Source organism: Eupeodes corollae, chromosome 1 (genome assembly GCF_945859685.1).
Source record: "Eupeodes corollae chromosome 1, idEupCoro1.1, whole genome shotgun sequence".
Lineage (NCBI taxonomy): Eukaryota > Metazoa > Arthropoda > Insecta > Diptera > Syrphidae > Eupeodes > Eupeodes corollae.
The window spans coordinates 107,201,182-107,213,725 of NC_079147.1; the positions used below are offsets into that span (position 1 = coordinate 107,201,182).

Genomic DNA, 12,544 nt, shown 5'->3' on the forward strand with positions numbered 1-12,544 from the left:
GAATCGAAAGAGATCCAAGATGTCCCTCGGTCTTTACGGACCTTACCTTATTAATATAATTACAATGTGTAAAGCTGAGATCACACGATTGGACAAATGTACCGATTTCGGCCGAAATTGTTCTGTACACATTTGGTGACAGAAATTTTGTGTACCGAAAATCTTTGTATGTGCTCACACGATTGGTGTATTTTAGCCAAATATTTTCTGCGCTTATTTGTGCACTGCAAAAATATATCCGATATCTGTACAACCCAGTCACACGCTCTTGCATTATTTTCAACAGCTGATTAATTGTTTTTTAAATTATTATAAATGTAATTATATATAATAATTTAATTTATTTAAAAAAAATACAAAATAAAATGATGTCCATACGAAAAAAGCTGCCATAATGAGCATTTGTGTATATTTAACGGAGAAACAAAAAAGAAAAAAAAAGAAGAAGAAAACGGAAGCGAAGTATTTGGGCACGCAATTGGTTCCTGAGAAGGAGTACTGATGGCGATTGTGTAAAAACCTTGCTGGATTTTCAAAAAATCGAAAATCAGAAGTTTTTATTCAATCTGCTTAAATTAGTTTCTCCACAAATAAAACAAAAATAACACTAACATGCGCCATCATCTCAGCAAATGAAAAATTGCCAGTCACGCTACGTTTTTTAGCTTCTGGAGACAGGTTCAAAAGCTTATCGGTTCACTTTCGAATAACACCAAATACCATAGATTGTTTGTGCCAAAAGTGTGCAAGGCCAACGCATAACAACGTGCATAAGCAATTAAGCCAAAGAAATTCGTCAGGAATTTGAGCAATACTTCATGTCGTAAAAGATTTCAATTACTTTGCTGCTTGTTGCAAAACAGTCTCTGTCGTTGATTTTTGCGTAGGAGTTGGAGATGATGAATGTGACGAAATTGGCAGGCGATTCGCTGAACGAAGCTAGACCTAGACTGTCATGATTGTGATAAAACTGCATGACAGTCCAGAAAGGCCAATGAGGTTCCGTGGTCGATGCACCTTGACCCGATTTTGTCTTTAATTTTGTTTTGTTTTGTAGGCTGTTTTCACATTTGCCCATTCCGCTTTACATTTATCTACGTCATGGTCAGGGCATTTAGTAGCAACATCTCGCCATGCATTTTCTCTTTTAGCGGTTCTTGTTATCTGCAGAAGAGTATTCCCAAAGGCATGAATTGCTTTCAATTATTGTTAATAAATTAATGACGTCTTCTGTAGACCATGCCGTTGTCACATGAAGTCGCTTTCGCTTATATTTTTCTGGCGTTGGTGTTGTTCCTTTGTGTGGTCGCCTAACTTCTTGTTTATCTGTGTCCATTATTCTAAAAATTAAAGCAATATTTATCAAGTATTTATATTTAAAATAAATGCCAATATAATGACCAAAAGTTATATGAATAACGCAGATGCAAGAAGCAGTGGTGTGTGTTTTTTATCAAATCAGTGCTGCCAAATTTCAAAAATATATAAGACCTAATAATACATTATGAAATAATTATTAAAAAATCTTAATTTTCGAAAACAACACAAAATTAAATGCACTTATCTGCTTTGGTCACTATGATCGGTCATTAAGTGGCAGAAAAAATTATCTGCACATTTAAGAATTTTTTCTGTCTTCATCGGTGTATGAAAAGTTCACACGATTGATACAAAACAACTCATTTTTATCTGCTTTTCTGCCAAAAAAAATGTTCTATCTGCATTCTGCCCAATATTTTTTGCCATTCAAACGATCTGTACATACAAATGAACAAAAATCGGTACATTTGACCAATCCTGTGATCTCTGCTTAAACTTTGTTCTGGTGTAAGTCTTTGTGTGGTGATTTGCCAAATTTCTAAACCTCCAAAAAACACCTTATAGAATATTTCCTACTTGAAAATGGGAATTATAGTATGAATTCGCCTTTATTCTTCTTTTCTATTCGTCAAACAAATCTTCACTTAACTTTTAAAGTGTGGCTCATCTCAATATAATCCAAAGTAGTTTACTAAATACATTTATTTCTTGAGGCAGACATTCATTTCATTATACAATGATGATTCGCTTTATACGATGATATCATATTTATGCGATGATATCACCGGAAGATTGCCGTATATGGAACTTTTTGCAAAGACTTTTCCATTATTATGATTTGTTCGTGTTTGTGCAAATTGAAACAAACTAATAAAATCTACCAAAACTAATTTTCTTACCTATTCCTATAAGCATTGATGACCATTTAAGATGTATTTATTCATTGCTGAATTTTTTGAAGTGCAAACATTTTTAAAGTTTAATTTAAACTCCATATTCTTTTGTTTGTCCGTTATTAGAGAATGTCTTTTATCATTGCCATTCATGATATTTTAACAAATTTTATTTTGTATCACTACGACTTTGTATTCTACGACTTTGTCTGCTTTTTAAGTAAAATAGTATGCTGCGAATTTAGTTCTTTATACAAAAATCAATAAAATAAAATACAACCAAGTAAATAAAAAAAAAAAAAACAAAATGTAAAACAAAACACAAAAAAAAACCAAAAGGAAACCTTTATTGATCGGCGATTAATTGTTAAAACTAAAAGGGCCACGCCGCTCTTATCTACTTCTAGATTCACAGATGAATTTCACGTACGCGATGACCTTATGGGTCTAGCTATTGGATCGCACGGTAGTAATATTCAAGCTGCACGTCTTTTAGAAGGCGTTACAAATATTGAACTTGAAGAGAAAAGTTGCACATTTAAAATTACCGGCGAAACAGAGGATTCTGTGCGTCGTGCCAGATCAATGCTGGAATATGCAGAGGAATTTTTTCAAGTTCCCCGTGAATTGGTCGGCAAGGTTATTGGTAAAAATGGACGTATTATTCAGGAAATTGTCGATAAAAGTGGCGTGTTTCGAATCAAGGTACAATCTTTTGTTAGTTTTTCAATTGATGTGATTTGTTCGTAAGTTTTACAGTCGGAGATATTTGGTTTTCAGATCGCAGGCGATAACGAACAGGATCAAAACATACCACGAGAACATGGACACGTACCGTTTGTATTTATTGGAACCGTTGAAAGTATTTCGAATGCTAAAGTACTATTAGAATACCACTTGGCTCATTTAAAAGTATATTTTGTTTAATATTATTCCAATTGCTAATTCAATACTAATTGTTTGAGTTATTTTTTGTTGTCGAAATCTCGTGTAGGAAGTGGAACAATTACGTCAAGAAAAATTAGAAATCGATCAACAACTGCGAGCCATACAAGAAACGAGCATGGGTTCTATGCAAAATTTCCCTGTAAATCGAAGATCTGAACGAGGTTACAGTAGTGATATTGAGTCGGTGCGGTCGGGGAGAGGTGGTGGGTCGAGAGGGCGTGGCCGTGGTCGAGGCCGAGGTGGAGGCGGTGGAGTTGGCGGCAATCAACGTTACCATCAAGGTACTTAATTTTATTTATTTTTTATTTTAATTACAAATTGATATATTTTTTGATGATTTTTTTTTTGATTTAAGGTCGACGAGACGATGATGATTACGTCCGGAATGATCACCCAAGAGAGAGATACTCTGATCGAAGTGGTGGCGGTGGCTATCGGGGCAATGATAGGCGTGGAAATCGACGACCTAATCGGAATGAACCTAATGGCAGGGAACCATATAACAACCATGAGGACATTCGGGAAAATCGTGAGCTTAGCAGCGTTGAAAGAGGTAAATCATACATTTATCATTTTGCTTTATTTTCAATTAAATAAATGAAAAATGTAAATAAATCCATAATTTGAGTGGACAATAGGGAAAAAAAATTTGAAATATGTACGGGACCAGAAAATATAGTGTGCTAAGTTGATTGAACTTAACAACAAATCGATTAATTTCAGTTAAGCACAATTCACATGAGCACGACCAACGACCAACGAATGAACGAATATTCGTTGATTTTGACATTTCTTTCACATGAGAGTTTTTAATTCGTTGCGAATAAAGTTTGACAAGGAGCCACAGCCAAACACCATTCACCACTGAAAACAAAACAAGAATGATTTTTTTAGGTTAAGTACGCGCGATTATTTTATTCGTTACGAGTGTGGATAATGTGGAACGCGAATAAAGTTTGGCAGTTCGTATCAACTATAATTTTTTCGCGACGAATAAATTTCTTTTCTTAAATTTATTAATATATGATATTGAAAAGTAAAAGTATGTATCATAAATCAAATAGAAACTATATTGCTATCGTTTTGTTAAGAATTTGTGTGAAAATATGTCTTCAAAGGTATATAAACTCATATTTTGTAATTCATTCGTCGTTCGTTGGTCGCGCTCATGTGAATACTACTTTACGTAGCAAAATAATGGATATTACAGTTAAAGTTTTTAATTAGTTCTAATAACATATTTAAATAGAAAAACCAACTGTATCCTGCTATACCCAATTACAGGAATTGAACAAGAGACATATTTTAACAAATTACAAAAGTTTGTTTACCACAAAGCTTCTAGTGTAAATACAATTCAACAAATCTGCTTTCATTTTTGCTTTTAGAAATATTTAATAACTAGTTATTTTAGAGTTGAAAATTGTAATTGCTGTTTTGGCACTGAGTGAAACCCAAGTAGGTATATGAGTAATCAGATTTTGCCAAATTTCGTATTCATAGGTATATATATTCGTATTAGTACTCGTGGCGTGATAGTTAGTGCGAAGGAAGGAAGTTTTTTTTGTGGAATTGACCAATCCTCCAAGAGTAATTCTAGTCATGAAAAGTCCTTTCTAAAATTAGCTGTTGGGATTCGGCATAGAAACTGTAGGTTCCCTCCAATCCAGAAATTATCTGCGCACGGGAATATTTGAGAGTTGTAGGTGTAAAGCCATAGAATTTATTTATTTATAGGCATATCTTGGTGCCATTATTTTTTCCCACTATGGTTTCTTATCAGTCCTTGCACACAATATGGTTTTTGCACCAATTCATTCTTAAATTGTATGTGGTTTAAATTTTTAATGAATAAGCACATCATTCACTAATCGACACCGCTTATCAACTTTTCATGAGTTTGATGCTTTGTCTGATTCCTTTCAAAGAATTATTTCTTCCTTTCCTCGTACTGAATCTGTTACTACGGAAGATTTTTATGTACACAATTCTTCTTGAGATGTTCGCTGAGTTTAACCACCTTACTCAGCTGGTCAACGAGTCCAATCCAATATTGGATATTAACGGTCGACCAGAAAACAGTTGACTAGTTCGTTACTTCTGACTATCAGAGGTCTGAGTCCTATAGGTACACCTGCTATATCTGCTAATTTCTCGTGCCAAAGACCTCCAGTTTCTACGAAAACCGTTTGGCAATACGAAAAAGCCGACTTTGACAGTCTCAACAGTTATTTCAGGTTCATTAACCGCTCACTAAGTTTTTCCGATATTGATGTTGACTCCAGTACAGATATGATCAAAAGTTTGATTCTTTTGGGAATGAGAACTTTCATGCGAAATCCATGACTTGATTTGTCTGAAAACAGACTATATTTTTTTAAATTTATTTTCAGTAAATGAGCCTTAGTCTCTTGAACAGGCTTAAAATGTAGATCATTCACATTTATTAGTGCTAATATCATCGTTCATTCATTAGTCAGATGTATACCCCCCTTGAGCAATTAAAGCTAAATACTCGCGTCTCCGGGAAAGCTCATTTGTTTATCCTCGAACCCAACTTTGGTCGTACTGTCATGTACAGATAATGTGTCTTTAGCCATACTAATGCTCGCACTGTGTATTGGAGGAATAAGGGTATTAAAACTCCCTTGAGTGTGGGTTCATTATAAAAACTACTTGCAACAGCAAGTAAGGCTTTCTGCACACTTCCAAAATTGATGGCAAACTTATAGCTACCTTGTTTTGTGGTACAGAAAGAATTATTTTTTCCTGAACATACATAATAAAAGGGTGGAATCGGCTAAGGTAATTGTTGCACTTCTGAAGTTGGTTGTGTGACTTGTTCAAATGATTCCTGCTTCGGTTCAATTTCCATATTTTCAGATGAACTCTCATCATTGTTTTGTCTAAAAGATGAAGAAAATTCATGGTTATTTAAATTAACATTACCTTCCATTGAATCTTGTTTAGAACTTGGTGAAGTTTCTGAACTTCCAATGAAAGTCGAGTCTGCTTCAGGTTGATGGTCCAATGACCGTAATTGGTTTTGATGACGCCTTATGTATCCTCGATCAGTTTGGATACCATACATGTTACTACCCAACACGCTAGTAATAACTCCATTGCACCACTTCTTAGACTTCCTGTATTGTCTGGCTAGAAATTTTTGATTTGGTTGGAATTTAGGTTTTTGTCTTGAAAAAGACATTTTATGTTGGTTCGGTAGAAAACACGAAAGCAGGTTCCTATGTTGTCGTCCGTGCAACAGCTCCGCTGGAGACTTTTGTGAAATAGGATTCGGTGTTGCTCTATATGTCGAGAGAAACACGTTGACTGCAACATCAGTATTCTTCTCCTCTTCGAAAATCTTCTTAAACGCTTCTTTAAATGTTTGCACCTTTCGGCCTGACCGTTAGAAGCAGGATGAAACGGTGCTGTTCTCCAATGTTGTATGGAATAATAGTGGCAAAATTCTTCAAAAACCTGAGCGGTGAATTGCGTATCATTGTCCGTCACTATCGTCTTTGGAAGTCCTTCAATGGCGAAAATCATCTGTAAAGCTCTTATTGTGGACTCAGAAGTCACCGACGAAAGTGATACCACGAATGGAAACTTGGAAAAAGAATCCACGCAAATTAGCCACATTTTATTGAAGAATGGACCCGCAAAATCCAAATGGATCCTTTTCCAAGGATTTTCGGCTGGTTACTAATTCACGTATTCTTTTTTTGGATTAGATGCTGATGTTTGGCATATGACGCAGTTAGCTACCAATTTCTCGATCTGCTTGTGCATATCTGGAAACCAGATATACCGCCTTGCTAACTGCTTCATACGTGAACAGCCCCAATGACCTTCATGAATATATTTCATATCATATTTGATGTTGCTCAGACCACACAAATTTAACCCCTTTGGCACGAAGTAAATTTAATGGACCTGCCACCTGCGAAAAGTTCGAAATAAATTGGTTATAGTAATTCAATTTACCAATAACTGCTTCCAATTCTTTCACATTCGTTGGTCGAGGTAGGTAACGAAGAGCGTCCAAGTGTTTTTCGGAGGGACGTATGCCATTCGAATTGAGCGTGTGTCCCAGGTATTCAAGTTCTGCTGCTGCGAACGTACACTTACGCTTGTTGCATCGAAATCCATTTGCTTCCAATCTCTTTAGAACTTCTTCCAAAATTTGCAGATGCTCCTCTTCCGATGTGCCAGCGATGACTATATCATCAATATAAATACCCACAGGCAGATCCGCAAAGATTTGTTCCATTACACCTTGGAACTCGCCTGGTGCGCTGCTTATCCCGTACGGCAACCGATTGAACCGTAAGAGACCAAAAGGTGTGTTGATCACCACATAATCTCTCGAAGATTCGTCCAGTTCAATCTGAAGATAAGCTTCCGATAGATCGATTTTACTGAATACTTTTCCTCCACGAAGCTTGTGAAATAAATCTCTTGGTCGAGGAAGTGGATGACGATTGAACATGATTTGTGGATTCACCGTTGTTTTAAAATCGCCACAAATCCGTATTCCACCATTAGCCTTCTCGACGATCACCACCGGTGCGGCCCATTGAGTGCGCTGAACATAGGACAAAATTCCCTCGGCCACCAAGCGATCTAGTTCTTTTTTCGTTCCATCTAAGAGAGCATAGGGAATTTGACGATGACGTACAAACTTTGGCACTGCACCCTCCTTCAATTCCAAGTGAGGATGTGCACTTGCCTAGCCCCGATGAAAAAAATCTGCCGTACTTCTTGCATAACGTCTCAATGCTGTTGAGAAGAAAATCATTAGATTTAATTTGTAAAATAGAGTGTTGAACCTTTAAGCTGAAAGCTTTGAACCAATCTAGTCCCAATATGTTCGCACCAGAGCCATCAACTACGAGCAAATTCATATTATGTGTGGAATTTTCGTATGTCACCTGCACAGCCAGTTCTTCTTTTAACCTTAGTGGTGTTTCACCGTATGCTTGGAGATACTTGGTTGTAGCACAGCACTTTAGTTGCCCCAATTTCTGGAATCCTTCTAACCCAAATAGCGAACAAGATGCCCCCGTGTCAACCTGGAATCTCATCGGGCACCCATTGACAACGACATCCAACATAATCCACGGCCTTGATTCAGCTTTCACCATCGCACATTCATGTGACGTAACCACTTCACTAAAATGAATTTGTTCAATTGAATTAGCTGTATATTTACCGCTTGATTTTATTTTGTCTCTTCTGTTTGACTTGTGCTTTTTGTTTCGTTTTGAATTTACCGTACTATCATTCCCATCGTTCGCACTCATCAAACAAACAGCTGCTATATGCCCAATTTTTTTGCATTTATGGCAAACAGTTTTATTGTGACGACAATCGCTTCTCTGATGATTCACAAAACAGCTGGGACAAGATTTTCTCGCTGAATCGGATTGTATGCGCGATTGAGAACATCCCTTTGAGGTCGATAATGCATTTACCTCCATCTCATTATTGTTCTCTTTGTCTCGTTGTCTCGTATCCAGTGGCTATATCCAACACATCTTTTAACTCTGGGTCAATCTTTTGTAAAGCTTGCGTTCGAACAGTGTCATGCGGAGTATAGAGAACAATGATGTCACGAATCATGTTATCTACGTACGATTCTGAACACGTTTCTTTTGGACAAGAAAACTTACAGTTGCGTGCCACACCTCGAAGATCAGCAACCCAATCGGCATATGTTTGCCCTGGCTTCATCAAAGTTTTGTGAAATTGATATCTGGCAGCTAGAACATGAATTTTGGACACGAGGTGCTCACTAAGCTTCTCCGTTAGCTCTTTGAAAGACTTTGTAGATAAGTCTTCTTCCCCGTAGAACTTCTGAAGAGTTTCAAAGTTATCACTTCCAATCCAAGAAAGGAAAAATCCGTGCTTTTGTTTATCCTCTGAAACTCCACACGCCTAGAAATGTTGCTCCAACTGCTTCAAGTAGGTTTTCCAGTTTTCATCTTCTTTGTAAGCCGGAAAAGGCTGAACAACTGACATACCTGAACTACCCACAATTGTGTCCCGCGTGTTTGTCTCCATCCATGATTTCTGAGCCTAGAAAATCTGTGCCATCCAATCATTTTGCGATTTTAAAATAGCTTCCAAGGTTGCTTTGTCCATCGTTTTATCTTACCCTTTGGTAATTTCCTTGAATTATCGCAATTTGTGGTTCGAAATTTAGAAAAAAATCCTCGTCGCCAAATGATAAGTAGAGGTGAACACCAAGACTTCGTAATTCAGAATGAAGTTTTAATGTCAAAATAGGTACATATGTATATAAATTCAATGACAAGTACAGTGATTATAATATTTAATATTAAGGTTGCGATTACAACATCTGCATTCAATAGCATCGTGTTTCAAGCTTGTAACTAAAATGTTATTATTTTTTTTTTTTTGTAGCGGAAAGCCATTCATCGAATGAAGGCAGCACGCGAAGGCGACGAAGGCAAAGGAGCACAGCTCCAAGCACTAATAATAGTGAGTATGATTAATTATTAAAAAAATACTAATACAAATTACAAATTTATATTAAAAAAAATATATTTTTACCAAACAATTTTACCAGCAAATGGTGGCGTAGCAAATAATAAACCGCAAAAGAATCAAAATATTGATAAAACTGCTACATCATTAGAAAGATCAAAACAGCAGGTGCCTCCACCACCACAACAGCAGCAGCAACAACAACAACAACAGCAGCAGCAACAGATAAATGCTCCTAATAAAGATGCTATTGTGGTCAACAGTGTTCCGAATAAAAACGATAAAATCCAACAACACCAGCAGCCCCAACAACAACAACCATTGCAGCAACCGCCAATACCACAACAGCATCAGCATCAAGCTCCAAAAGGTCGCCGCAATAAAAACAACCGAAACAATCCCGATAATATTGAACTAAAGAAGGAAGCTTTGGTTAATGGAACATCCTAATTTATTTACAAAACAAAAAACAAAAAAAAATAAACTATTCAGAGAACAATTAAAATAACTGAGTCCATTATTATTCATATTAAAAAATATAAGCTATTATTTTAAAAATAGAAGAGAAGGGAAAACACTGTTGAAATATAATACACACAAAAAGAAACTATAAACTTAGTTCCGATACAACAAGAAACAAAACAAAAACAAAACACAACCATTTAAAATTAGTTGATGTTTATTAAGGATCCGGTGTTTTAAAAATGATAATAAAAACAAGAACTCCCAAAACTCACACTCCCAAAAACACACATTTTTTAGGAGCGTATCTCAAAACTATGCATATTCAAATGCAAATCCATTAATTCATTGGCGTCGTCGTAATCTTCGACGCCGCCGCCGTCTTCGTTAACATAACATCGTCATCGCCTTCGGTCTACATTGCCACAATATAATTCTTCACCACTCGTCATCAAAATAATAAATTCACCTCCATGTCAATGAGCCAATCGAACGACATTAATAATTATATAAATAGTAATAATATTAAAATTAACAAAAGAAAAAGAAAAATCCAAAAAAAAAAAATTACTTCTACATACAATCAATTCAGCAGCAAACGATTTTCGATTTTCTAAAAATTTAAAACAAAAACGTTTGCTTTAACGATTTTCATTTTTTATATAAATAAATATATATATATATTTAAATGTATATGATGTTAGAAAGAAAGAGTAAAACAAAAAGTATTTAAAAAATGAAAATATATTAAATATTTTAAAATAAATTTCACCCCCACATACATCAATAATATCTTATTGGATGCGTTTCGCTGCCAAAAAACATACAAACAAAAGAAAATAAAATAATTAAACTTAGCTATTCAACGAAAACTTAACATTTATCAAGCCTTAGTTAAGTTTGTTACCATTTTCTTTTTTTTATTCGCTATATTTCGTTTCATCACATAAAAAACAGCTTTAACATTTTTCTTCTCGGACTTGGTGTGAATATCGCTTGCATCGTTCTCATATCATTATTTCCTTAATTCTTTTTAGTTGTGATTATTAAAAAACATAAACGATCGCTTTTCATTGAATCACATCCTTAAACGTATTCTTGTCTCACCATTTACACTGGTCGGAGCAGATACTCTCTTCTTTTAATTATTTTTTTTAGTTAATAACAAATATATATATATTACGTTATATTAAAGAAAAATAAATATATAATTTTAAATCAAAACAGCCTCCTTGCGATTTGTTTATTTTACATTTTTAATCGCAAGAAAAGAAATGTCAAAATAAAGAACAACAACATTATTGGTTAAAAATTTATTCTTTAAACACACATAAATATTATATACACTACATTAATAAAACAGACAACAATGAAATACAACAAAACAAACAAAAAAAAGAAACTAAACAAAAATCAAAAGCATAATATCCTTTGAGTTACATTTTTTAAAAAAAGATTTTATAATTACTATTATAATTTTACTGATTATTATTATATTATTTTTTTTTTGTTAATTTTATGTAATTTATTGATTAATTTTAGTTTTCAATTAATGCGCTTTTTCTCATTATTTCTATTATTATTTTGTATTGATATAGAATCAAATAAATAAAAAAACAAAAACTCTATGATGTATGTAAAATTATAAAAAAAAAACAAAAATTAAAACAAAAACAAAAACAAAACGGAGAAAAACAATAAAAAAATAAAACTAAAAAAATAATATTGAATTAATTGAGAATTAATTTTAAATTTAACAAATTTCTTTTATTTAATAATTATTTGTGAGGCTTTCCCATTTCCACTTGTCGTTTGCTGGTTTTTTAAATTGAATTGGAGTGATGATGATTATGCCAATTTATCTTCTTTCCTACATTAACTCAACTGTACGGTATAGAGTGTGTTAAATTGAACTCCTGCATGCCTTTTTATCTAGAGTCTAATAACAGCATGTTCCTTAATATATTCTTATCGAATACTTACCAAGATTTTATAAGATTTTTTCGAAGGTGTAGAAACATTTTTCATTCATACATTAGTCACTGAAAGTTAGGCCATATAATAAAAGAAGCCCTTTATCAAATAAAAGTTTGTTGACCAAAACGGAGTGTAGGCTGATGACCACTAGGTGACCTAAGTTTCATTCTCCAAGAATGATTTAATTAATCATTACGTTTGGTAATAAGGGAGTTAAAAACTTAGAGAATGTGACTAGAACTGGATCTGCTCACGTAAAAATATGTAAACTACAAAATGTATAGCTATTCAAAATTCGTTTTGCTTCTTAAAAGTTTAATAAAAATAGATTCCATATATAAAACTGTCGTTCTAAAAATAGAAAATTTAAGCTTAAGCAAATTTATTGAAAGAGATTCAGGGGCCAGATTCTGTAACAAACGAAACGA

At 34.3% G+C, this 12,544-nt stretch overlaps 1 protein-coding gene and 1 long non-coding RNA gene across 7 annotated transcripts in view; one reads left to right on the plus strand and one right to left on the minus strand.

Moving 5' to 3' along the window:
- The window catches only part of LOC129953891 (fragile X messenger ribonucleoprotein 1 homolog), a 39,727-nt gene extending 28,348 nt beyond the window's left edge, over positions 1 to 11,379 (plus strand). The window contains exons 6-11 of one of the 6 annotated variants that reach the window (XM_056067418.1): positions 2,594 to 2,930; positions 2,994 to 3,125; positions 3,208 to 3,442; positions 3,517 to 3,714; positions 9,594 to 9,671; positions 9,760 to 11,379. In XM_056067418.1, coding sequence (XP_055923393.1) covers positions 2,594 to 2,930; positions 2,994 to 3,125; positions 3,208 to 3,442; positions 3,517 to 3,714; positions 9,594 to 9,671; positions 9,760 to 10,127 — 1,348 coding nt within the window. In that variant the 3' untranslated portion in view covers positions 10,128 to 11,379. Of the gene's footprint in view, positions 1 to 2,593; positions 2,931 to 2,972; positions 3,126 to 3,207; positions 3,443 to 3,516; positions 3,715 to 9,593; positions 9,672 to 9,759 lie in introns of all 6 variants that reach the window. The other 5 variants (XM_056067417.1, XM_056067421.1, XM_056067420.1 and 2 more) reach the window with 5 other exon arrangements.
- Positions 951 to 2,587, minus strand: LOC129953892 (uncharacterized). Its single transcript, XR_008782608.1, has 2 exons — positions 1,402 to 2,587; positions 951 to 1,340 (listed from the first exon to the last, which is right to left on the minus strand). It is a non-coding gene; the product is annotated as an uncharacterized LOC129953892 (long non-coding RNA).
- Positions 11,380 to 12,544: the final 1,165 nt, after the last annotated feature.